Source organism: Mercenaria mercenaria, chromosome 15, assembly GCF_021730395.1.
Source record: "Mercenaria mercenaria strain notata chromosome 15, MADL_Memer_1, whole genome shotgun sequence".
NCBI classification, from domain to species: domain Eukaryota; kingdom Metazoa; phylum Mollusca; class Bivalvia; order Venerida; family Veneridae; genus Mercenaria; species Mercenaria mercenaria.
In genome coordinates, this window is record NC_069375.1 from 30039119 (window position 1) to 30066838 (window position 27720).

The 27720-nt window shown below is 35.8% G+C and overlaps 1 protein-coding gene across 2 annotated transcripts in view; it reads right to left on the reverse strand.

Annotated features, from left to right (window-relative positions):
• Window positions 1–5252: 5252 nt before the first annotated feature.
• Window positions 5253–27720, reverse strand: part of LOC123549952 (serine/threonine-protein phosphatase 1 regulatory subunit 10-like) — an 88435-nt gene continuing 65967 nt past the window's right edge. Inside the window, exons 8-21 of one of the 2 annotated variants that reach the window (XM_045338397.2) lie at window positions 25527–25602; window positions 24385–24554; window positions 24013–24212; window positions 22603–22759; window positions 21491–21679; window positions 21079–21143; window positions 20472–20525; window positions 18686–18886; window positions 15704–15775; window positions 10520–10807; window positions 9845–9911; window positions 9154–9327; window positions 8199–8327; window positions 5253–6725 (exon numbers count right to left, since the gene is read on the reverse strand). In XM_045338397.2, coding sequence (XP_045194332.2) covers window positions 6592–6725; window positions 8199–8327; window positions 9154–9327; window positions 9845–9911; window positions 10520–10807; window positions 15704–15775; window positions 18686–18886; window positions 20472–20525; window positions 21079–21143; window positions 21491–21679; window positions 22603–22759; window positions 24013–24212; window positions 24385–24554; window positions 25527–25602 — 1976 coding nt within the window. In that variant the 3' untranslated portion in view covers window positions 5253–6591. The remainder of the gene's footprint in view (window positions 6726–8198; window positions 8328–9153; window positions 9328–9844; window positions 9912–10519; window positions 10808–15703; window positions 15776–18685; window positions 18887–20471; window positions 20526–21078; window positions 21144–21490; window positions 21680–22602; window positions 22760–24012; window positions 24213–24384; window positions 24555–25526; window positions 25603–27720) is intronic. The other variant, XM_045338404.2, reaches the window with a different exon arrangement.

Consider the following 27720-nt stretch of genomic DNA (forward strand, 5'->3'; position numbering starts at 1 on the left):
CTAAACATTTGTTATGTACTTTGAGACTAATGCATGAAGGCAGTGGAATTCTGTAGGGTTTTATGTTTGTTAACAAATTTAAGTACAGAATATACCAAAAATCTTGGTTTGATCTTTATAGTTGTTTCAACCTGCGACCAAATAAAGGCTCTGCTCTAATCCAGCTGTAGTAATTATGCATGATTCTCCTGTGAGCATGTAATAACGTTTTAGTAATTTAGTAGGGATAGGTTTTGTCACTGGCAGTTATTTGCTGGCCAGTTAAAACACTGTTTAAACCTGGTTGATTCTAAATGTACACCGTCTTCTATATTTATAGCTTGCGAAATATTTGTATTAGATCTATTATGACCGTAAAACAACTGTTTTATTTTATGTATTAGTGTTTGTTTTGTTAATTTTGTTGTCATTATAATGCTGATGCCCGTATGGGCCTAGTTATAAATAAAATCTTGAAAATCTTAGCGGAGATATCTCTCTTCCACAAATGGTTTTTTTTTTCGGCCAAATACTCTGTCAAAAATAAATTCTGTACATTTTTCGGATGGTGAAATTAGGTGCAGTTAACTATAAATATCTACATATAATGTACTTTATTGTATCGAAGTGCTTAAAGATGTATGTTCTTATCTGTGCATTACCAGGAGTTATAAATAATTCGGCTTACCGTTTAATTCAATTTGAGCCTCCCTGCTATAAATAAATGCGCGCACAAAATATATTTCAGAGAGCTTTACAATTAATGCTCGCATCGATCCGTTTAAAGAGCTCTCTAATTGATTAAATTAAAACATTATTGCTACTGTTATTGACGAATACATAAAGGAATTCAACCGAGAATAAATTTAAAGTGCACTCTAAATGATTTGAACCTCTCTTTAATTATTTTTATGCTCGGTTGAATGATATCAATTTCTAGTAATGCGCACATCTGTCCATATACAGAGACGAGCTAATCAATTGATGCGCGCATAAGTTAAACAGAGATTATTTTATGTTTTTCGGTGGTTTATCGAAATATAACGGTGAATTATATCCTGATAAACTCACTGAAACTCAGTGAAAATTATCTAATCTGATACCCGGATTAGCGTCAAAAAGTTTACCGAGCGTACTGAAAGCCGGAAACAATATGACGATGACGTCGTTAAAATGACGTCATCTTTGCGATGCTTCCTCATAAAATTTCCCGCAAGTTTTGACATTTTATTGAAATAAACGCAACAAAAGTAGAGTTTTAGACATAAAATAAACAGAAAAATTGTTGGTATCGATGTAATATCACGGTAATTTCACTCGTGAACACCAAAAGTTGTTATTTTCACTCGTGGCTGCGCCACTCGTGAAAATATCACTTTTGGTGCCCACTCGGTGAAATTATAACGTGATATTACACCGAAACCAACAATTATCCTCTATATAATCAGCATAAAATTAACCGAGCATTTAAACGAACTGCAGAGAAGTTCAAATCCAGATTCCTCCGACCGAGGATCAATAGGTTTAAACCTGCCTTGATTTCAATCGTTGAGCTCGCCGGATGATTTTCTCGGCGCAAATAATATGAATTGATGTGCACATTGATTTACTTTGAGCTATGTAAACGCGCTAAACTGTGTTTACTGGGAACATTTATTCATTTCAACTGAGCAAGAGAGGTACTGAGGTTCATATATAAGTTTCTGTTATCTTGGCGTCCCATATATTTATTGGGTGTTTTCTAAAAATGGAATTTCATTAAAAAATTTTTTTAATGATAACATCAATCAATTTGGAAAACAAGAGTAGTAACCGGGAGAAATCTGCTTTTCGGCGTTACGACTGCATGACCTGACACGATGTTTGGAAACATTATAGGACATTGTTTTTGTTTGTGCGCGCACGCGCGTGTGTGTTTTGTTTGTTGTTGTTTTGTTTTTGCTTTTATTGCATATCAGCTGATAATAGAAAAAGAATAAATGTCGAACTTTAGTGCTGAAGTTCAGGCATGAAACAGGTCAATTCTTAGACCTTTACTTAAAAATTATACAGGATTGGAGTTGAGGTAGGGGAGCTGCCAAGTTCTCCTTTGGCTGAGAAAAAAAGGTTAATGCTATTTTTGGCCATAAATGTAATAGCGACGTGAAGCGAAGGGACGTACTGGTTTCAACAGCACTCACGGGCTCTGGGTTGTGTTCAGTTTACTGAAGTAACTAGACGGGAAACAAGCTGAGAACCCGGCGCGTTTACGCGACACTCATATGTAATCTTTTGATGTAAGCGGGGAAGTTTCCGTACCTGTTCTAAGCACGTACAAACAGCTGAAATTTGGATATCATTATAATTTCTACTTGCCAACTCGACCGAAAACAAGTCAATCTATTAACACTTGTGCAGAAGTGATCTATTAATATTATTTATCTTCATAATAACACAAGGAAGTTTAGTTATATTTTAATTTATTTGGGTGGAGCTTTAATTGACGCTTTTGACGGCGTAAGTACACTAGAAAGAATCTCCTATGATCACTTCAGTTTCTGTTTCAACTTTGGACTTTTGTCATATAGGCCTACATAGTTTAAAACAACAATGCTATGCCATAATTTTCATGAAATATGTATGAGGCTGGTCTAAAATAGCGTAGACGTAAATTAAGAATTTTACGCTAATCTGTTATCGAAATGCACCGCTTATGCCTACCCAAAATTGCTTATATAATATCTTGCGTTGACGATCAAGACTCTTCATTATAATAATCTAGTAAAATAATTGTTTGAAAAATAAATGTTTATATCTTTAAATGCAAAGACCTCCAGATCGTTCGACAACAACAACTTAGATTGTAGGGAAATATTGCTATACTGTTAAGGCTTTGAAACTTAGTAAGTTTCTGACGGATTATGTTACGGAAAAAATGAAAATTAGTCGTTTTTACTATTTTTTTTCCATTCAAAACTGAAGAGTTTGTAATAGAGTACATAGATGGACTACCTTAAGTATAAAACTATATTTAACGCCAGTTAAAAATTAATTCCTCCGTGGTTGAAGCTTTTATTACCGAGGCGGCCAGGGGCATATACTTTTCTTGATTTCGCTTTTTTAAAACCCGTTGTTTAAGAAATGTTTTTCAGTTCATATGATCAAACTTCAGTTTTAAAGAAATATCGTTTTAGCCGAAATCTAGTGTCTCGTCTCAAAAGAACATTTAATTTTATCAATAATAAGTCCACGACAAACGTCTACGCTTTTTTGTCCTATGTTGAATGGCTATAAAATTTATCAAACCTTGTTAAGTTATCATACATATCAACCCATACAATGGTTGGAACGTCTTCGCGGCATTTCAAGAAAACTGGAATTATGCTGTGTAGTCTTCAATTTTGAGGTGACCTCTGTTACATATAGTAATTATTACTAATTTTCTAAGGCAGCGGGTTTTTCCCCAGCACTTGAAAATAGTAGAATGATTGAGGCTAAAAGTTTATATGGACTCTTTTTACAAATTGTGGGGAAAATAAATTCTCTTACTGCAGAACGGGTTTCACGAACAGCATTTTTTAGTTTCTATGTAATGTTACAGACAGTTGTGACGGCGGAGAAAAACACACCAGAGGAAGAATTTGATAGAAAAATTTCCAGTTTATTTGGTGGAAAGTCACTAACATCGTTTTCAGATGCAGAAAATCTTCTCCAACAGAAGTGTGTACATAATACATGCGGCCTTTAATTCCGTGATCTCATATTTGAGTAACAAATCAGTAACTGAGCCGCGCCATGAGAAAACCAACATAGTGCGTTTGTGACCAGCATGGATCCAGCCAAGCCTGCGCATCCGCGCTTCTGGTCAGAATCCACGATGTTCGCTTTCAAAGCCTGTTGCAATTAGAGAGACTGTTCGCGAACAGCATGGATTCTGACTAGATTGCGCGTCTGGTTCCATGTTGGTCGCATACGCACTATGTTGGTTTTCTCATGGCGCGGCTCAATTAATTAATACGCCGTTTCTGCACGTTTTAATCTGAGCTTACCGAGGGCTCAGAGCGAAACTAGTCTAAGTGTATATAGAAATAGAAGCAGATAGATTAGTTTCGCTCTGAGCCCTCGTTATGCGTTTTAAATAGTTGCCTCGTGTCTAGTTTAACCAGTTTGTGGCAAGAAGGGAATATTGTGTCGATTAGTAACCTAGAAAATAAACACAATAACTAAAACTATTTCTCAAAACTTGCTTTAAAAACCTAAACATATGTATGTGAGAAAGACAGAATAAACACAAATGTTTTTTTTTTCAATTTATTTCATTTCGTCACAAGGCATTTTGCCCCATTACAAAATATTTTTCATTTCAAAACAATATATCTGTATACAAAATTGCATAAAGAACTTTTTCTTCAAATGAAAGCCTTTTTACAGGTGATTATGTCATGATGCAACAAAAACATCATATTCACATAAGTTCACACATTTATACTTTTCACATCTTTATCCAAACACTATTTCCAGTTAGATCATGGCTTTTATACAGTACAAGTGTTCATGCAATTCAAACAATAAGTGAACTATCTATTAGTAATATGGTGATACTTAAAATGCTCTGTTGTTTCAGCAACGCTTTCTCAGCAATTATAATAGTCGTATCCGAGAGGCTGGATAGACAAAGATAAAAAATAAATCAGACTTATCAAAACTGTTTTCTTACGAAAATCCCAGTGACAAGTGTTTGGTAATCTGATAAAAAAAAACAGTGGCCATTATAATTTATAATTTCTTTTAGGTATGGTCATATTTGGCCATTTTTAGGTATGGTCATATTTGGCCATTATAATGTATAATTTGTTTCAGGTATGGTCATATTTGGCCATTATATGTATAATTTGTTTCAGGTATGGTCATATTTGGCCATTATATGTATAATTTGTTTCAGGTATGGTCATATTTGGCCATTATATGTATAATTTGTTTCAGGCATGGTCATATTTGGCCATTATATGTAGAATTTCTTTAAGGTATGGTCATATTTGGCTCCAAAAGATTGTGTGCTGGAAGTCATGGAAGAAATGTGTACAAGTGTTTCTGTTTGAGGTTGTGTTCTTTGACAAGACTGCGTGTATTACATTACATAGCTTATCTAAATTTTACCAAAACTGCACCACAAGTTAAAGCATTTTCCCTTTAAGTTAGTACTTATTTCTAAATTAAAAAACAATCTCTATACTTCTAAACTTCTTCATAGTTTAATTTCAATAAAATATGTCATGCACAAGAAAATTTTTGTCTTTTTCAAACAAACAAAATCACTAAAACATGATTTTCTGAAACAAAAATGTAATTTCATTTCAACCACTGAAAACAAGCAGCTGAAGGTTGTATAACATTTATACAATATCTGAATGAAAATTATCACAAAGGCTTCTCTCTGCCATTACAATTTCTGCTGAAACTTGGCAGTAATAACTAAATCTGAACTTCTCCTCATTTGAGCTTTCGAGTCAGTTCAGTTTATCGACAATTATATACACAACTCCTCAAGGCTCTTGCTGGTACCTTGCATTCTGCAACAACTATGTACAAGCACTTCAGAACATAAACATTTCTTATATTCAAAATATCTCATTTTTTTCTAATTTTTCCACATGTAATTGAGCAACCTTGGTCAATACTGAAATACTGACATGTTTTAATTTAGTCATATTGACAAACTTCACCCAGTATTCCACAATACTGTTTCCATTTAACACTTCAGCTTAAGTATTGCCTCCATTCAGTTCTGGCATTAACACAGTATCTAAACACCCAGCCACATGGCAAAAAACTGTCTAATCATGTTTTTCCACAAAACTGCTTTTCTACATAAATATTTATACTTTTTTTATACTTTTTCTGTACGTTTTTGGCTGCTTTTCACATGTAAGGCATTTTTCTCTGCTATCACATTTCTATGCCTTTTTGGCTTCTTTCACCTATAAGATTCTTCAGTATTTTCAGCTACTTTTATATCACATGAGTCTACTTTGATCTCTCCAGTGTCAACAGGAGTAAGCAGCATTTGGCACTATCCCAGTCCAATACCATTTTTCATAGAATGCTGCCTTTGTTCATTTTTGTCTTGAAATGTCTCCCCTTTTATTTCCTTCATTAAGTCTTTCATAAACAAGTGGCAGCATCAAAATCACTTTTTATCCTAACTCTTCTTCCCAGAATGGTTTTATTTACCATAGTAAACATCACTTCTTTGTACTGGCGAAATGCCAGGCTGGTCCAATAATTAACACAAAGATTCCCAACTGTCTCATACACTTGCAAGATTCCAGACTGATCTAACAATGCCAGACTCTTCCACCAATTCCAGACTGGTCCAACAGCTCTAGACTGGTCATGTAATCACCACCACAAAACTTAATACTAATCAAATATGAACATTCAGGATTTCAAGACTAGTCCATAAAGTCTGATACCAACTCAATACTGAAATTCAAAACCCTTCCCATTGTGATATCATAGCTGTATGAATGTTGAACCCTGACCAGGCCTTTTTCATCATTAGCTGTCACAAATTTCAAGCCATAGGTCATCAGTAACAAACTGCTCCAACAGTTATAATTCCAACATTAACTATCATGAATTTCCCGGATTGTCCAACATTTGCTGCATCTGTTGTTCTGACAGTGGTGGACCATTTATTCCTGGATGTAAGAATGTGCACTTGTTCCCCATTCGACACTTCCCGCTTGCAAAATGACGACACAATACTGAAATAGTTAATTTCAAAATTATGCATGTTTTCCAAGGTGTTTGTGGTTTTTTTTCAATTCAATCCACAAATATTTCATGTGAAGTACATGTAAGGAAGTGTTTTTAATTGCCCACTCTAGCATTTGTTTCAAGAAATATTATTCTTATTTTTTACAGAACTATTTTATCATTAGATATTTACTTTTAATGCAAAAAATCCTCATCAAATATCGAACTTGTCTAAACATGAAAACTGTGTATGTAGAGCTGTATTCGCAATTAAATGTCATGTCGTAACATTCACTTGTTAAAAAGAGCTAGATGTGTGTCCACAGTACACTGGTGTGCCCATCTCCTGTCATTTCAGGTCATAAGTTACTTGTTGAAAATGCGAGACTAGATAAAATTTCATATTACTCTGGAAATTCTAAATAATACCCTTCTATGGTTTCATGGCCCTAAGTCCAATCCTTTTTGAAATATATGTAAAAATCTTACAAGCCCTTTGTACATATTTTTCAAAAAGTCAAGGGCCATAACACTGGTCAGACGGAATGAAACCCCAATGTTTTATGAGCCTAAGTCAAATATTTTTGAGATATCTGCAATATAAACTTAAGCCAAGCCCAAAATCCTGGTCTGGCTGAATGAAATGCCAAACAAAACCCTAGTTGCAGAACATCAGATACTGAACTAGAGATGCTTTTGAGAAAAACGCATGTCTCCCACAACTGCCTAATCATCTAAATAGTAAGTCAGTCTGCGCTTTCTTGGACCCAAAATGTACCCTATACTACTTGTGCATGCGCTTTCTTGCACCCAAAACGTACCCTATACTACTAATAAAAGTAGTATTGGGTACGGTTTGGGTGAATAAAAGTGCATGCGCTCCAAGGATTTTTCGGTAATTCAAGGGCCATAATTCCGAAGTGCCTGGGCCGATTTGGCTAGTTTTCGAACTTGGCCAAGGCCTTATGGTCAGACACATTTTGTTCAAGTTTGATGAAGATCTGATGAGAAATGTTTGACTTAGAGTGCAGGCAAGCTTTGTGACAGACAGACAGACAGACAGACAGACAGACACACACAGACTGGAGTAAATCAATATGTCTCCCACACCACTGTGTGGTGGGAGACATAATAACACTCCTATGATGTTTGATGACTCTAGGTCAAATACTGAGAGACACACAACACAAATTCAGACAGACATTTGGACAAACTACATCTGGACCGATGCATGTACAGAGAATGGTAAGAGTCCCCAAAACCACATTTTTTTCGTTGGGGGAGGGAGGGGTGCGGATAACAAAAAACAGCCACTTGCTTACTGTAAGTACATATTTTGTGGCTAGTTATATACTTATTCAGCTGGTAATACTACAGCACTACAATTTGTTCTTAAATGTTTCAAAATATTTCAATTTTTTATACAGAACAAAAAATTTCTTTGAATAAGTAAAGATCACAAAAGTTGTTCATAAACTTACCTCTGAAATTACCTCCCCTGCCACCTCGAGGACCTCTACCCTGACCTTGACCTCTCATTCCTCCTCTGAAGTTGCCTCCCTGTTGCCCCATCTGTGGACCACCCATGTTCCCTTGAGGACCCCAATTACCTGATACAATAATATAAAACGTTATGTCATAGTAAAAACGATCAGTCAAACAAATAAACGTCAGTAAATTTAGTTTTTTTTTTATTTAAGCATGTTTCAGACCCTGAAGTGTACTGTGTCATACCTATTTTCAAAGAATGATTAACAATGATATGCATATTCAACTGTTTATAGTTTTACATATCTGCCATCTGAAGAGGTAGCTTGGCCTTATCAACTGCATTAATGAAAACATATTTATTAATTTAATGGATAAAGTTTTAAAGAAGCACTTCTAGTTTTAAGATGATATGCGCTTTAAGAATATGTAATGTTTTTCATTTAATCCCATGACTGATTTATGCCACAGACTGTTTTAAGCAACTTGTATTGGTGGTTATATGCCAAAAGAAGTTTTCATTTCTGACACTGCAGTTCTTCACACTTGATGTTCTTGTGTTTTGACCTTAACATTTATGAGTAATATTCTATTTACATCTTTTACTGAGCATAAACCTTTTATTTGCCCATAAATTTCAAGGTGTTTTTGCTTTTGAAATAAAGTTCAGACCATGCAGTGCAGTGTGTAACTATACACAAATATTCAAGAAGGAAGTCAACAAACTTGTAGATTTTGTTTAGTTATAGTGTCAACATATAATATAAGTTCATCCACACTTTAAAAAGGACATTCCACAGTTTGGCTCTTTTTTATATTGTAATATTTATTTCTCAATATCATATCACAATCTACTCAATATTTTCAACCCAACTATGAACATATACCTATATTTTTTTTTCAAATTGTAACTATGCTATTATCATGTTGTGATTATCATAAATTTACCTGGAGGTCCAAATCTGTTTGGTCCTGGTCCTGGTCCCATTGGTCTCTGTGGCATAAAACCTGGAGGCGCATTACCAAGAAGTGTTCTAGGACCCATTGGTGGTCCCCCTGGGGGCATACCCATCATCCCCATCCCTGGTGGTGGACCCTGCATCATACCATCTGCAGGTAATCCTAAAATACAGTAAAATATGCAAAGTTTAAATTTAATACTGTAAAATCATTTAATTTCGTAGGCATGAAATTTCGTGGTTTTGGTCAAAACGGCAATTTGTGGATTTCAACTTGAATTCGTGGATTTCAAAATGAATGGGAATTTTACTTGTTGGTTGGGATTAAGTTTGACTCAACCACGAAATCTACGAAAATTAGTTCCCCATGAATATTAATGATTTCACATTATTCAAACACTCCCGATTTATCTGTTCAAAACCTACAGCATATCCTTGATATTAGGTGGTTTTATAGTTTATTTCAGTCGCAATAATATACTTTACATAACACATTAAAATATATGTGGTCATTCTTCAAAGAAAGACAAGAGATTATTACAGTATGATATTATACATCTTAAAATAAGAGCTGTTGGAGGACTATTCACAAGCCTCGTCACAAAAAAAGTTTTATAATGAAAACATGGACTAACAAAAAATAACTGTATTTAGATCTATGTCAAAACAAGGTGACCTACCCATTTGTGAGTTCATAATTTGTTGTATCTGCTGTAACTGTTCATAGCTCTGCTCACTTCCACCACACTGAAATATAAACACATAGATAAACCACAAGTAAAAGGTGAATGATGAAAAGACTTTAGATAAACTGTTTGTTGGTTTTTTGTTATGTTGGTTTAACCTTGCACCGACACAATTATAGGCCATATGGCGACTTTCCAGCTTTGATGGTGAAGGAAGACCCCAGGTGCACCTTTGTACATTATTTCATCACGAGCTGGCTCCTGGGTAGAACCACCGACCTTCCATAAGCCAGCTAGATGGCTTTCTCACATGAAGAATTCAACGCCTCGAGTGAGGCTCGAACCCACATCAGTGAGGGGCAAGTGATTTGAAGTCAGCGACATTAACCACTGAGTCAAGGAGGCCCCTTAGACAAACTGTGTTTAATATGATCTTCATAGAGAATTTAATAATAGGACATGTTTAAGAATTGAATTTGCAGCCTCCATGCTGGAAGACTGTTCCCATTATTGATCCTTGCTAGCAGGTAGTTTGAAGACAACAGCATCGAGTGAGGTTTCAATCGGGGTGTTTTTATCTGCACACACCTTCATTTTGTTGGACATAACTGAAACAGTATTTCCAATTTATACAGCAGAATCTGCAAACATACTTTTATTCCAACTTACCATTAGGTTATTGAGTATCTGCTGTACCTGAACCATCACAGGGTCGTTAGGATTACTTTGTGTATTCTGCATGTGACTGAGAATGTTGGCTAAATCAGGGGGCAGCTGTAGACCCGGGGGTAAACTGAAGCCCCCGGGGCCACCAGGACCTGAGGTAGGGGGTTGTTGAGAATTAATCTGTTGTTGAAACGGTGGATCAATGATGGGCTCCATGGGCACACCGCCCTGATTCTGTACCGCCTGTGGATGACTGTCATAGTTATATAAAAATTCCTCACCACCAGACATCTGTAATAAGAAAATAATTGAGTTTACTAACCAATTCAACGTTCTGCTTTGGTATGGAGGTTTATCTCTTGCGTTATCATTTTTAACCATCCCATCAAATTCAGACGTACCCATGTTTATCTATTATTTCAATACAAGATAATTTTTTTTTATTGAACAAATCTAGACGAAAATGTTAAGTCATACAGGGAAGAATGAAACAAAAACATACAAGCTATAAAACTCATTTCATACTTGAAAACCTTTTCCTTGTTTGCTGATTTTTGATATCTCAATGTCTCATTCTTTACCCTTTAGTATCACAATGCCTCAAAATGACTGTGCTAGGCTACATGCTTACGTTTCATACTAACCAATATTTATCATCTTACATTAAATATGCAGCAATTTATTCAAATATGTAAATTTATTTCTTCTGTGCAAAGTGTCTTCCACCTTAACCCACCCAAACCAAATCAATCTGTCATTTTGAAAGCTAAACGTGTACATCAATTAATAAAATTACATTGTTTTTATTGCCTAAATTTCCTATGATATTTATTTAGTATATAACCAAAAGCATTAAATTTTGTTGATTTAAAGGACAGGAATTTGGCTTATTAAATAGGTTATTTTATCATCATTATCATTTATCATGTCATAATTATCGCAAAAACAACTTCCCTATGCGATCTGTTTTATCCTTTGAAAGAATTGTTCTCACAAAAAACAAAGTCAACTGCAATAATTCATTTGCTTGTTAGAAAAGATATATATCATATCCTTAAGCACTCATCAGCTGTCACTTTTTAACCTTTACCCTGCTAAATTTCTAGAATGGACTGGTCCATCATTCAATTTGGGAAATGCCATTTATTATTTGAAGGGATGTTTGCTGAAAATTTACTGCCTGAATAGCGAACAGTGCAGACCATGATCAGACTGCACAAATGTGCAGGCTGATCTTGGTCTGCACTGGTCGCAAAGGTAAAATCTCTTGCTGCCAGAAGGCTTAAGGTTACATAGTCACTAACTGTGCGAAACTGTTTAAAGTGGTAGACAGAAACTTTTTAAATTTCTGCGAAGAGAAGATTGCTTTCCCTTCATCACAGTCAAATAAAGCAACAATGCTGGAATACTTATGCATGTCAATACACCTGTTTTAAACAGATACATTATTAGTGAAGGCATGTGAATGCGGAATAAAATCTTTTTGTGTTGACTACTTTGCATCAGAGAAGCATGGACATGAACAAAATCTCATGAAAAATTCATTCCTTTTGAGCTATTACTTACTTTCGACATGTACTTATAAACGTGAGCTGTCTAATGACAGCATACTCAACTCCTTGAAGCACTTCTACCTAATACTAGCTCACAGAAGTGAAATTTTCTTAATTCAAAAAGTGGCATAATTTGGCTATAAATATAAGCCTGAGTGAAGCTACTTGCCCTATAAGGTCATATCTTGACGATGAGGACATGTGTGAGCTTTGAATGCACCTGGCCTAGTTATTCATGACAAACCTGCTTTAACTAGAATTTCTATGTTTAAAATGGGCAGGATTTTGAAAATACAAAAAGCCTGTTATAAGTAACTTGCCCTGTGTGGTCGTCCACATATGTGAGTTTTTGGTAGTTTCTGAGAAACCTGCTTACATGCAAAACTTCTAAGTTAAAAAGGGGGCATAACTGTGACAATATAAAAGCTAGAGTAATGTAACATGTCCTGTAAGGTTGTCTCATGATGCCAAATATATGTGTGAAGTATAAAGCACTTGGCCAAGTAGTTTTAGTGAAACCTGTTTTTGCCAATGCCGATGAAAAGGCAACAACAAAAGCAAACTGAAATAGTCAAGCTTAAATGTCTCCAGTTTACCGGAATTCATGAAATTCTAACAAGCATGTACTCTTCTATCTGTTCAATATTATTACCATCCCTACAGCCAATAAAATCTACAGACATTACTTTTCATTAAATGGCAAAAATAAGCATGTGGACTCCAAAGCTGATGGAATTTGTGATCACTGCACTTGAAACGGTCCCTGTAGTTCAATAAGGCAGCTTCTCTTCCCAAACAGGTTTAAAGCATCAAATAAGCTACCATATGGAGACTCCTTACATTAAATGGATGACTTTATCTTCATATTAATGCAAGTGTTTTATTACTGTTATACCAATAAAACCTATTAAATGCCTAATAAAGATTCATAAGGGAATCTAGATGAGGCAAATTTATGAGTTAGATATGGCATTTAAGTTTAATTTCCTGCCCTGGTTGAATGTAAAGAAGATTTGTAATCTATCTATTATGCACAAGCATATAACATAATGCACCAATTAGGCTCTTAAAAGCTAACTAAAGTTTGAATGCAGTAAATAAAAGGTCAGAACTGTTGAACAAAATATTTCTTTTTTTTTATCTTTTAATAAAAAGACTCAAATACAATATCCTTTCAAAGCTTGTCAAGTTGCTTGCAAGAGATGTCATATTACACTTTAGAATAAATAAGATTTAAGTCTGCATTTAGATATTTCATAATTTCCCTGTTCATGATAATTACTATCATACCGAGGTTACTGGTTGACGTAAAGATGATGACAAGTGAAGTTAAAACATCTCAACTGATTATAATGATGATGATGATGATGATGATTATAACAAAGTTAAAATGAAATGTGATGATGATGATGATGATGATGATGATGATGATGATAATGACAATAAAGTTAAAAAACAAGAGCTGTCACTAATGGTGACAAATGCCCCCGCAGCACCTTGACCTTTGACCTGGTGACCCCAAAGTCAGTAGGGGTGGTGTACTCAATAAGTACTATCAGCATGTGAAGTTTGAAGGTCCTGGGTGAAGTGGTTCGTATGTAAAGTGTCTTCATGCAAAAAGTTAACGTTGGCCCCTGTGACCTTGACCTTTGACCTGGTGACCCCAAAGTCAGTAGGGTTGGTGTACTCATAAAGTACTATCAGCATGTACAAATTGAAGGTCCTGGGTGAAGTGGTTCGTGAGTAAAGTGCCTTTATGCAAAAAGTTAATGTTGGCCCCTGTGACCTTGACCTTTGACCTGGTGACCCCAAAGTCAGTAGGAGTGGTGTTTTCAATAAGTACTATCAGCAAGTGAAGTTTGAAGGTCCTGGGCGCAGTGGTTCACGAGTAAAGTGCCTTCATGCAAAAAGTTAACGTTGGCCCCTGTGACCTTGACCTTTGACCTGGTGACCCCAAAGTCAGTAGGAGTGGTGTACTCAATAAGTACTATCAGCATGTTAAGTTTGAAGGTCCCGGGTGCAGTGGTTCGTGAGTAAAGTGCCTTCATGCAAAAAGTTAACGTTGGCTCCTGTGACCTTGACCTCTGACCTGGAGACCCCAAAGTCAGTAGGGGTGGTGTACTTAATAAGTACTATCAGCATGTTAAGTTTGAAGGTCCTGGGTGCAGTGGTTCGCAAGTAAAAGGCCTTCATGCAAAAAGTTAACGTTGGCCTCTGTGACCTTGACCTTTGACCTGGTGACCCCAAGGTCAGTAGGGGCAGTATACTCAATAAGTACTATCAGCATGTGAAGTTTGAAGGTCCTGGGTGCAGTGGTTCGCGAGTAAAGTGCCTTCATGCAAAAAGTTAACGTTGTGACAGACGGACGGACAGTTGAAAACTAATAATTCCTCCCTTCGGGGACATAAAAACTGATGATCATTTTCATGACGATGATAACAATAAAGTTAACAGGAAAAGTGATGATGAAGATGATAATAACAATAAAGTTAAAAGGGAAAGTGATGATGATGACAATGTCCATGATGACTATGTCATGAAAACAACAGTGATGAAACAAGATGATAATGTTTATAATTATGATGATGATGGTAACAATGATGACTGATAACACAATGGCAATGCATGTTAGTCTAGTGGCTGACACTTAAAGTCTGTACAACTGACAATCATGTATATCTTATTAGTTTCATATATTTACCCTGAAAGGTCCATCTAAATTTATTGTTAAATCGTTAGTAATCATAAGGGACTATTCTAGATTTCATTGTAGCACAAAAACATCAATTTAATCCCAATACACAACAAGGAGCTGCTTTCAATAAACGCTTGATGCCCCCGGTGGCAGCCTTGTCGATACAAAGCAACCTAAGTCCAAAACGAGGTTAAGTTCAAGGTCAAGGTCAAACTGAGGTCAGTTGATGTGTGAAGATGAGGAATGGTCACAGGTTACATCTGCATTAGTATCAAGTCATTCTAGTTAGGGGTATTGATGCTAGACGAAACGGTCCAATTCGGTTAACCTCGTACGGACGGACGAACGAACAAACGAACAGATGGACAGGGCAATCACGATATGCCTCCCGCATCAGCAGATGCCGGGGGCATAATTACAATTCACATTTATTTTATCTTTAACAATTTATACTTCCACATTCTGAAACCAACAAATTACACACCCAAAATTAACTTAAAGGACTGCGCTGAAAAAAGTTGCCACACAGCAACAACAATTTTATATCATATTTCTAGAACAATGGCTGGCCCTAAATCCTGACAACCACTAGACAACATCACCCTACTTTTGGACAGGAAATAATATGAGCCAATGAAAACCAACATAGTGGCTTTGCGACCAGCATGGATCCAGACCAGCTGGTCAGGATCCATGCTGTTCGCTAACAGTTTCTCTAATAGCAATAGGCTTTGAAAGCGAACAGCATGGATCCTGACCAGACTGCGCGGATGCGCAGGCTGGTCTGGATCTGTGCTGGTAGCAAAGCCACTATGTTGGTTTTCCCATGGCACGGCTCATATATGAAAATGCAACACAGTCAACTTAAATACATGCAGTTGTGTGAAATGAAAACTGAAATCAATAGTGAACGCTGTAACTGACAACTTAAATTCCTACTTTCTGCTCCATTTTTCTCTTGAAAAGTATAAGATGTAAATATCTCCTAAACATTTCTTCGATGACAGCAGGCTGTAAACGACATTAATATTTTACCAAAGATTGGAAGATAAATTGTACTTTCAGTGACATTACTTTCAATATATTGACTATACCAAACCTAATGTCAAAAAGGTCCTATCTACCACTAAAATATTGACTGTACCATACCTAATGTCAAAAAGGTCCTATCTACCACAAACTTAATGACTCTACCATACCTAATGTCAACAAGAGATCACAGAGTGATCTTGGCGCCCACCAATGTGCCATTTTTGAGTGTTCCAAATTTCAAGACTTATTGACTAGCTCAAGGTCAAATTTCATTTCCATACACAACACAAATCTATGCACGTGGTCCAAATTTGAAGCCTGTACCTTCAAAAATGTGAAAGTAGGTCACTAGGTCAATGTCAAGGTCCAAAGTTTGTTTCGGTACACAAAACTATGCATTTGGTCCTAAATTTGAAGCTGTACCTACAGAAATGTGAAAGTAAGTCACTAGGTCAATCTTAAGGTCAAAGTTCATTCAGTACACAAAACTATGCAGTGGTCCAAATTTGAAGGCTGTAGCTTGAGAAATGTAAAAGTAGGTCACTAGGTCAATATTATGGTCAAATTTTACTTCAGAATACAAAACTATGCATGTGGTCCAAATTTGAAGCCTGTACCTTCAAAATGTGAAAGTAGGTCACTAGGTCATGTAAAGGTCAAAGTTTGTTTCGGTACACAAAACTATGCATGTGGTCCAAATTTGAAGGCTGTAGCTTGAAAATGTAAAAGTAGGTCACTAGGTCAAAATCAAGGTCAATATTTTATTTCGGAATACAAAACTATGCATGTGGTCCAAATTTGAAGCCTGTACCTTAAAATGTGAAAGTAGTCACTAGGTCAATGGAAAGGTCAAAGGTCATTTCAGTACACAAAACTATGCAAGTGGTCCAAATTTGAAGGCTGTAGCTTGAGAAATGTAAAAGTAGGTCACTAGGTCAAAATCAAGGTCAAATTTTATTTCAGAATACAAAACTATGCATGTGGTCCAAATTTGAAGCCTGTACCTTCAAAAATGTGAAAGTAGGTCACTAGGTCAATGTCAAGGTCAAAGGTTTTTTTCGGTACACAAAACTATGCACATAGTCCAAATTTGAAGGCTGTAGCTTGAGAAATGTGAAAGTAGGTCACTAGGTCAAAATCAATGTCAAATTTCATTTTGAAACACGAAACTATGCATATGGTCCAAATTTGATGCCTGTACCTTCAAGAATGTGAAAGTAGGTCACTAGGTCAAAATAAAGGTCAAAGTTTTTTCCAGTGCACAAAATTATGCATGTGGTCCAAATTTGAAGGCTGTAGCTACAGAAATGTGAAAGTAGGTCACTAGGTCAAAATCAAGGTCAACTCATGTCAAGGTTCATCTTGCCACTCAAAAATATACATGTGGTCCAAGTTTGAATGTTGTAGTTACTGACAAGAACATTTTAAAAGCTTTTCCCTATATAAGTCTATATGAACCATGTGACCCCCGGGGCGGGGCCATATTTAACCCTAGGAGGATAATTTGACAAACTTGGTAGAGAACCACTAGATGATGCTACATTACAAGTATCAAAGCCCTAGGCTTTGTGGTTTGGACAAGAAGATTTTCAAAGTTTTTCCCTATATAAGTCTATGTAAACCATATGACTCCCAGGGCGGGGCCATATTTGACCCTAGGGGTATAATTTGAACAATCTTAGTTGAAGACCACTAGATGATGTCACATACAAAATATCAAAGCCCTAGGCCCTGTGGTTTTGGACAAGAGGTTATTCAAAGTTTTTCCCTATATAAGTCTATATAAACCATGTGACCCCAGGGCGGGGCCATATTTGACCCCAGAGAAATAATTTGAATCATCTTGGTAGAGGACCACTAGATGATGCTTCATACCAAATATCAAAGCCCTAGGCTCTGTGGTTTTGGACAAGAAGGTTTTCAAAGTTTTTCCCTATATAAATCTATATAAATTATAGAAATAAACAAAGGGCCATAACTCACTCATAAATTGTTGAACCAGTCTGATTTTCAGGGGGACACAACTAGGGTACCAATACATCATTCTGACAAAGTTTGGTCAAAATCCCCCTAGTAGTTTCTGAGGAGATGCGATAACGAGAAATTGTTAACGGACGGACGGATGGACGGACGGACGGAATGACGGACGGACGGACCACGGACGCAGAGTGATTTTAATAGCCCACCATCTGATGATGGTGGGCTAAAAAGGTCCTATGTACCACTAAATATTGACTGTACAATACCTAATGTGAAAAAGGTCCTATCTACCACAAACTTATTGATTGTACCAAACCTAATGTCAAAAAGGTCCTATCTACCACTAAAATACTGACTGTACAATACCTAATGTCAAAAAGGTCCTATCTACTACAAACTTAACGACAGTACAACACCTAATGTTTAAAAAGTTCCTATCTACTTTACATCTATACAGTCTGAATCTGATACGATTTTTATACCCTAGTTATTTTGTCAATGTAACTCATTCCTTATCATCAGATTTCGAATTACTCCACAGCCTCTGATCCAAACCTGGTTTCCTCTTCAGAAATAAGCCTGCTATTACCCAAACATACATCTATCTGCTCTATAATTAGAGTATATGAGCCGCGCCATAAGAAAACCAACATAGTGCATTTGCGACCAGCATGGATCCAGACCAGCCTGCGCATCTGCGCTGTCTGGTCAGGATCCATGCTGTTCGCTTTCAAAGCCTATTGTAATTATAGAAACTGTTAGCGAACAGCATGGATCTGATCTGGATCCATGCTGGTCGCAAACCCGCTATGTTGGTTTTCTCATGGCACGGCTCATATATGACATAAATCACCTTAACTGAACAGGAAATTTCTGTCTAGTATTCTGAAACAATGTTGAAAGACTTACATCATCAACAGGTATAGTTTTTGGCTCCTCCGGTTCTTCGTTTTCCATGTCTGGTTCCTGTGGATTGTCTGGCAACATGTTTTTATGGAAGAACAGTGCCTGTAGGACACTCTGTTCCCGTAGTTTCTGGATTGTCTTCTCCTTGCTGTCTTTACCATAATCTAGCACCTTGTATCCAATAACAACCTTTGGTCTGTACCACTGTATCAGAAAATAGGTCAGTTACAGCTAGTGCAATATTGTCTTACAAAAAAACAATGTGCATCTTCCACAATATATTCAAACGAGTTTCAGATATTGTAACAAGAGTGCCAGAATGTCACAATATACGCCCGTCACAGCAAATTTCTTTACTCTAGCTGATGTATTGCAAATGCATTTTAATTTTATGGTTGTTTAGTTATCATTGTAAGTCTTGTTTTTCTAAGTCCCCCCAAAAAAAACTCCTTACCAGGTATAGAAACCTTAAAATACACCTAAAATTTGAAAGTAGCATCTATGCTGTACCACAGAAAAGTGGTCTTGGTTTTTCCCTACGTTCAATTATAAAAAAGTTACAATATAAGTTATTTATAGTAACAACTAAGGGAAGTTAATCTTAAAAAAAAAAAAAAAATCCAAAAAAAAAAAATTGTAACTCCACACAAAAATCTTTACCAGGTAGAGATTGGTCAAAATACACCTCAAAATTGGATGTAGCATGCATGTTGTACTACAGACAAGTGGTCTCGATTTTTCCCTACGACTAGTAATGAAGAAGTTACAATATAAGCTATTTATAGTAACAACAAAGGGAAGTAATTCTAAAGAAAGGAACTGCGCATGACACTTCCTCTCATGATGGTGTATAATTGTGCCAAGTTACATCAAAATCCCTCTATGCATGAAGAAGAAATGCTCTGGACAAGGTTTTCATTCTTGCATCCTTTGACCTCTAAGTGTGACCTTGACCTTAGACCTAGGGACCTGGTTCTTGCGCAGAACACTCCGCCTCATGGTGGTGAACATTTGTGACAAGTTATATCAAAATCCTTCTATGCATGAAGAAGAAATGCTCCGGACAAGGTTTTCATTCTTGTATCCTTTGACCTCTAAGTGTGACCTTGACCTTAGACCTAGGGACCTGGTTCTTGCGCACGACACTCCGCCTCATGGTGGTAAACATTTGTGACAAGTTATATCAAAATCCCCCTAAGCATGAAGAAGAAATGCTCCGGACAAAGTTTTCATTCTTGTATCCTTTGACCTCTAAGTGTGACCTTGACCTTATACCTAGGGATCTGGTTCTTGCGCATGACACTCTGTCTCATGATGATGAACAATTGTGCCAATTTTCATCAAAATCCCTCCATGCATGAAGAAGATATGCTCCAGCCAGTCATTCTTAAATCTGACCTTTGACCTTTAAGTGTGACCTTGACCTTAGACCTAGGGACCTGGTTCTTGCACACGACACTCTGTCTCATGATGGTGAACAACTGTGCCAAGTTTCATCAAAATCCCTCCATGCATGTAGAAGATATGCTCCGGACAGTCTGTGGACGCTGCCCGCCCGCCAGGGGCGTTCCCATAATACGTCCCGTTTTTCAAACGGGCGTATAAAAAGTACTGCAAAAACTTGAAATATCAAGTTGTCTCCCTTTTGAAGTGTTCACAATCATTAATGTCTTGCACATACACTATACTTTATTTAAACCTGATGTCAGTCTCTAAAAGTATGAAGTCAGTTTTATCATTGCGTATTGATTTAAGACTTTATTTTTACAACGCTTTAAATGCTTCTTACAGTAATTTGTTCCACCATATGGTCATTCTTCATCCTTACACTTGACTCAAATGCCTGAAAAACAGAATATTTATAATTGGTGTCATATATGGAAGAACTTAGCACCATATATTATAGAGCTTAGTGTTTTACATCTAGAGATGGTATTTAAGGCCATATTTGCAATTACAACAACAACAAATAAAGCGCTGAACAGAAGCACATCTCATACTAATAAGATTTTAATATAGCAACACGAGGTAAACTGGGACACTATCATTAATGTTTTGTCGCATTTGCAAATGATGCAATTTGAGTTTTTAAGCACCATATTTATTACATCATATTACTTGGTAACTAGTATTACCATATTCAAACTCATATTTTCCAGTGTCAAGTTCCATACATTTCCCACAAATAGTAATGATATCACAGCATCAGTTTTCTAAATTTACATTTCAAAGTGCTTATCCTTAAAATGTTTTTGATTTATTTGTTCTCTATAAGTATTAATATTAAATCTACATTGACATACTTCATTTTCTGTGAAATGCAATGAATTGCAGCTCTATATACTCAGCCTTATCCCTAAACACATATCAAATTCACTGTGGCACTGCACACTTACCCTTCTGTCCGCCATCATCTCGTTCCTTTGAGCCTGATTGAAATCTTTAGGTCTGTTTACATTCACTGCAATAATATACCACAAATCAGATTATAAAGTTTGTCTAAACATTTACTACAGTTTCTTTGTAAAAACATGAATTTTTCTATCAAATTAAGATTAATTTCAAAACTAACTTGTTCTTCATTAAGGTCATTTATGTCATGGTATTGAATTAACGCGGGACTATTCTGTCAGCATGTCTGAGTGAAGCGAGGCAGGCTGAGGATGGTTAGAAGGGACATTTTTCTTGCCTACTGGATGACAAAAGTATATGTTTGTCTGATCATGTGCCTGAGTTAAATACTCCGTCTACTAATTGTGAAGTGAGGTGAGCTGAAGATAATTTTGAAGGGATAAACATTTATCATACCTCTTTCCTCTTCGTCCATCTCAAAGTAGAAGATTTCTTTGATTTCATGGTCCTCTTTCCAGCTGACCGATTTCTTCTTCTTCTTCACCTTAGTAGCACCTGTAGTCAACAAGCCTTTTGATTCTTTTGCTGAGGTAGCTGATAAAGATTCTGTTGGTGAAGGACTTCTTTCCACCGTCTTCTCGTTGTCTGTTCAATTAAGAAAATCCATATATAGAATAATTTATGGAAATAAGTATCTATTTATAACTAGAAGGGATAAAAATGTGCTTTGCTACTGTATTTTTTTTGCTTGTAGTATTTTATGACCAATTGTCAAGCAGTAAAATGACACATGGAAATTTTCTATTAAGCTAAGAATTCTTTATGAAGATGGCAGGTTCTTTTATTAAATGAACTCTCGTTATGAAAATAGCTCTTTCAATTACACAGAAGTTGTACAAAACTGTTTATAATTAAAGTGACAAAAAATGAATATATAAGGACATATAATGTTATCAAATAAAGGTCAAGTAAGCAAGTCTATGACAATCAACTTGTTGCAATCTAAATGTTTACAAATAAAAACTCAGCTCAGTCCAATCAATCAATTTTTAAAATTCATCCAAACTGATATAATTTATTATGTAATACAAATGGATATACAAAAATAACTCTTAAAATGGAATGCCAAACAATACGTCTTTTCTTAGCAAGTGAAATGCTTCTATAAAAGGTAAATGTGATGCAGATTCAGGTGTATTGGACCACACAGGTATTTAAAATTAATGCACTATGTCAAACACTGTCAAATACATCAAGCATTGAATCTTCACCTCTGTAACCTGTTCAGTAACTGTAACATTATTTATTTCTCCTGACACACTTGCTAATGGGTAAAACGGTTATTTATGCACAATTTATGCTCATAATTAACAAAACTTTGTGTTTATATGTAAACATATGTGACAAAAATTGTCACCTTTACTGGATAGTGTTTTTTAATTAAATAAATTGTGTCATGACAATAAGCATTCATTTAAATTCCTGGACCTTATGTTTTATGTGTATGCTTTTGTTAAACAAAGAAATTCCACATCCATAAAACTCACTAAAATTTGGTATAAACAAACCAGTTTTATCTTTGTTCTCTTCACTAGTTTCAGATTTTACTTCTGATTTGTCATCACCATTTGCTACTTCAGTAGGGGAGGGACTTCTTTCTTTCTTTTCCTCTTTTGTATCTTCATTATCTTGTGTGGACTCCGTTTCTTGAGTGTCTTTGTAAAACTAGTGAAATATATCATGTAAAACTGGGGATATAATAATATTTAAAAGTGGTGAAATAGAAATCTATCATCTTAAATGGGTGGAGTAGTAATACATAATGCATATCATGTAAACAGTATATATCATGTAAACTTGGTGAAATAGTAAGAATGAATTATAACTGGTGAAACAGAAATGTAGCATGTAAACTTGGTGAAATAATGATACATTATGTAAAACTGATAAAATAGTAACAAAGCATAACAATGTAAAATTGAAGAAATAGTATTCTAATATGCTTGTTTCTGTTAAAACACGCTTACGCTAAAATGACGTCAAGTTAACGTGTGATGACGTCAATGTTTTTGTTGCAACCAAGAAAGAGCACCACTATACTTTATCTACTGTTTTCGATTAAGGGCATATTAGAATCGAAATAATGTATAACAAAATCGTGTTTTTTCCTAAATTATTTCACTAAAAATCGGTTATACGCCACCAGAATAATTCATATGGGCTATGCCCTCGTGAAATTATTCCGCAGTACACCCTTGTGAAAATATTCCGCAGACGTATAACCTCTTTCTGTGTATTAATAACGTTAAAACACGTTTTTTCTATTCATTATTTCTTAAATGAAGCATGCAAAATATTGATATATCATACAAAACTGAAAAAGTTATGGATCATGTAAATTTGGTAAGACAGTTATACAGCATGTACCTGTAAACTTGGTGAAATACAACTATATCATGTAAAACTAATAAAATTGCAATATATTATGCATAATTGGAGAAACAGTAATCAAGCATGTAAAATTGGCTGAATAATTATATATTAAGTAAAAGTAGAGCTGCTTTTGAGAAAAGCGCATATCTCCCACAACTGCCTAATCATCTGAATAGTAGTATACGAGGCAACCATGCACCAAGACCTCAACTGCCTTATCAGATTTTGAGTGCTTTGATTATCAAAAACAAATTTCAAGGGCCATAATTCCGAAGTGCCTGGGCTGATTTGGTTAGTTATCAAACTTGGCCGAGAACTTATTGGCAAACACATTTTGTTCAAGTTTGGTGAAGATCGGATGAGAAATGTTCGATTTAAGAGTGTGGATAAGCTTTGTGACAGACACACACACACACACACACAAACAGGAGTAAATCAATATGTCTCCCACACCACTGTGTGGTGTGAGACATAACTAGCAAAAAAGCAGTGTATCGTGGGATAAAAAAACTTGCAAAATTTTCATCAATTTTTGATTAACTTACAGATGGAACAGATGGAAGACTTCTGGCTATAGCAGTTGTTGGAGACACTGGACTAGGTGGTGTGGTCGGAACACTTTGACTTTTACTTGGTGGCGTAGTGGATGCTCCAGATAATCTACGCTTTTTCTTCAAAGAACCATATGGTCTTCCAACATCTAAACTATCCATAAACCCAGAGCTCTCGTGAAGGACATGATTAGCTGGAACAGAACAAACAAAATTATTCTTTATGTTGCTACCATCATTAAATATAGTACTAAATGAAATAAATGCTTTCTTCAAAAATTCTTTTCGAGACTGGTACAAGTTTATTCACCGTAGGCTGCAAATACAATAAGCTCAAATGAAATGTATAATAACAGTAACACTTACGCTTTGGTCTGGCAGGTATGATTTTGATTTTTCCATGAATTTCCCCGGGTGACTGCGGTGAGGTGGCAGAGGGTGTGCTAGTTGATGATGATGATGCTGATGGAACACTCAATGGTGGTGGCATGTTTGGTCTTGACCGCTTGCTTGGCAACTCTGACTTTATATCAGACCTGGATTAAACAGAATCTCTTTTTATTTCTACCATACAAGGTTAATGGGTACATTGCAAAGACAAATACTGCCAATAATAATTACATGTTAATCTTTAGTAACTCGTATAAAGTAATAGCAGTTAAAGCGCATCAAGAAAATGTTAAATTTTTATTTTACTATGTATGAAGACAGCCTCCATACATTTAATATGTACATATTATTTATGTTCAACAATCTGTGTCAGAGTTACTTGCCGACAGCTGTATTCAACTGTTATCGATTGTTATGCATGTATAATATAAACTATATCGGCAGTTCGCTGTGAAATGGGATAAACACTATAAAGATATTTGTTTTCAAAATTGGCGTGCAATGGTTGAATCCCAAAAAGCTAATTGTTTATTACTTTTTCTCTGCCTCCAGCTTCCCCCCCAAAATTCCAAGTGACCCATTCTTTTATTAAAGTTTATCAAGACCTGCAAAACTTTGATTTATAGCTTTTGACTCAGATTTGCTTAAACTAATACATATGTCACCATACTTCATAAATGATGTCGTGAAGTTCTTGGTGCTCAAGACCTTAACGCTATATAACCATCAGATTTATGTTAATTAATTTCTTATGTAGGAATGTAATTGTTGTAGAGGTTGAAACGTTGTCAGCAGTAGAATAATATAATCAAATAGATGACCCAGGGAGCAAAGGGCTCTTCATACAATTTGCATAATATTCATTTCTACATCATATGTAAGAATACAGCCCATAACTGTCTTTGAAACCAATTACTTGTGAATATGAAATTAAACATTCATTGACCCCCATTACTCCCATCTAACCCCCTTTTTTGATGAATGACCCTCTGCATATCCCTTGGCGACGGTTTACAATCCCATTAGTTGGCCTTATGGACAGAACCATCAGCTTTATTCCATTTCACAGTCTATTTGTAATTAATACTTTACGAATCCTTTTCTTATGTGGTTCTTACCCAGTACGTTTTGGGATGGGTTTACTGAGGTCAGCATTTTTAGGTAGTTTAGACGGACCACTTGCTTCTTCTAGACCTGATGGTAAGGAAGATAGAAATTATTAGTTGATTTTCTTATAATAAAAAGAATAAACACATGGTAAATATTAAGATTTTATTGTAGATATATTTCATATAACATTTGTAAATATGTAAGATAACTTATCTATAATCTATAAATATCACAGATACAATACGAGATCAATAAATATTCGACTAGAACTATCAATACTCTTGTGAAGTCAAACTTCCAATGAAGTTCATGAGAAAAAATATAATATTATGGTACAGACCAGATAACTGATCCATTTTCAACCACAAAAGTAGTAAGTGCTCACTTATCTTTAGAACTATATTTTTTTATCGAAGTATCAATAATGCTAAATAAATAGTCCCAAACAAAAGTAGCCCATTTTCAAACATCTTTAGTTAGTCTTTTTTTTTTCTTCTAATTTTCAGGTATTTAAAATTATTCAATATGAAAGTAAACAAATAAAGTAAATCTCATTAAGGAAACAAATTGTCCTCTAAAAAAGTATTTTTTGTGCTTCAGCAATTTTTGTTTGCTATGATATTCATATTTTCTGAATATAAAATTTGCCAACTGAGTTCAATTTTTTATCAGTGTCCATTTAGTCATCAATACAACACAATCAAATACTACACTGTTGGCTGGTATTTCTTAACAACCAATGAATTCTCTAGCAGTGCCTTGCCTTTAAATCAGCTATAGAGCTATATTCATTATATGAGCCGTGCCATGAGAAAACCAACATAGTGGGTTTGCGACCAGCATGGATCCAGACCAGCCTGCGCATCCGCGCAGTCTGGTCAGGCTCCATGCTGTTCGCTTTTAAAGCCTACTGCAATTAGAGAAACCGTTAGCGAACAGCATGGATCCTGACCAGACTGCGCGGATGCGCAGGCTGGTCTGGATCCATGCTGGTCGCAAAGCCACTATGTTGGTTTTCCCATGGCACGGCTCATATATGTTAGAGATTTGTAATTTTTCACATTATCTTAGCGTCAGCTTCCAAGATCTTATTGTAAAACGACTGCAACTTATCAATGTTATAAAAACTAGATACAACAACTTTGCATTGCGACATCAATCTATAAATTAGTTCAATTTTCTTACCAACAGATGTCGCACAATAACAGTTTTATAAACTTAGATTTCCACATACCAACCTCTGCATTAAGGCATATTTTGTCGGTATGTTTAACCCTTATCATGTTGGACACGATCGATTCTGCCTTTGCGACCAGTGTAGATCATGATCAGCCTGCACATCAGTGGAGTCTGATCATAATCTGCACTGTTCGCTATTCAGTCAGTCTCTTTTTGGTAAGCACCCCTTGTAACAGTTAATGGTACAGTCCAAATTGAAAGATGGACAAGTTCATTACAGAAATTTAGCATAGTAAGGGCTAGGCAAGGAGAGATAACTGTTTCATATACATTTACAACTATCTTCATTCATTTACTACCACACAAACATGTGATCAGTAAAATTAGTCATGTAAAGATAAACTTGATTTGTTTTTAATCAGTACAACATTAATTCAAGGACATGACCCCATCATTTTTACTGTTTGAAAATTCTTTGAATATCAAGATGCTTGGAAAATTCAGGGCATAATTCAAAAGTTGTGATATGGAAAGTGCACAACTACCTTGAATATTTCTTGAAAGCTCTCGTCTAATGAAATATATAGTATGAGCCATGCCATGAGAAAACCAACATAGTGGCTTTGCTACCAGCATCCGCGCAGTCCAGTCAGGATCCATGCTGTTTGCTAACAGTTTCTCCAATCCCAATGGCTTTAAGAACGAACAGCATGGATCCTGACCAGACTGCGCGGATACGCAGGCTGGTCTGGATCCATGCTGGTCGCAAACCCACTATGTTGGTTTTCTCATGGTGCGGCTCAGTATATAGTTATGTATTTCAGCTTTAAAATCCTTTAAATCTGTTACAAGGAAGAGAATGAATGACAAATCCAGGTTAAACCACCAACCATATATCATGCGTTCTTATATTTAGAACATAGATGGCTGTTTTACTATTATACCATCAGAAATTATATTAGAGCAAAAACTGGACAACTGCTTCTTTATTTCATTGCACTTATCCACTTTTTGCAATGTTTT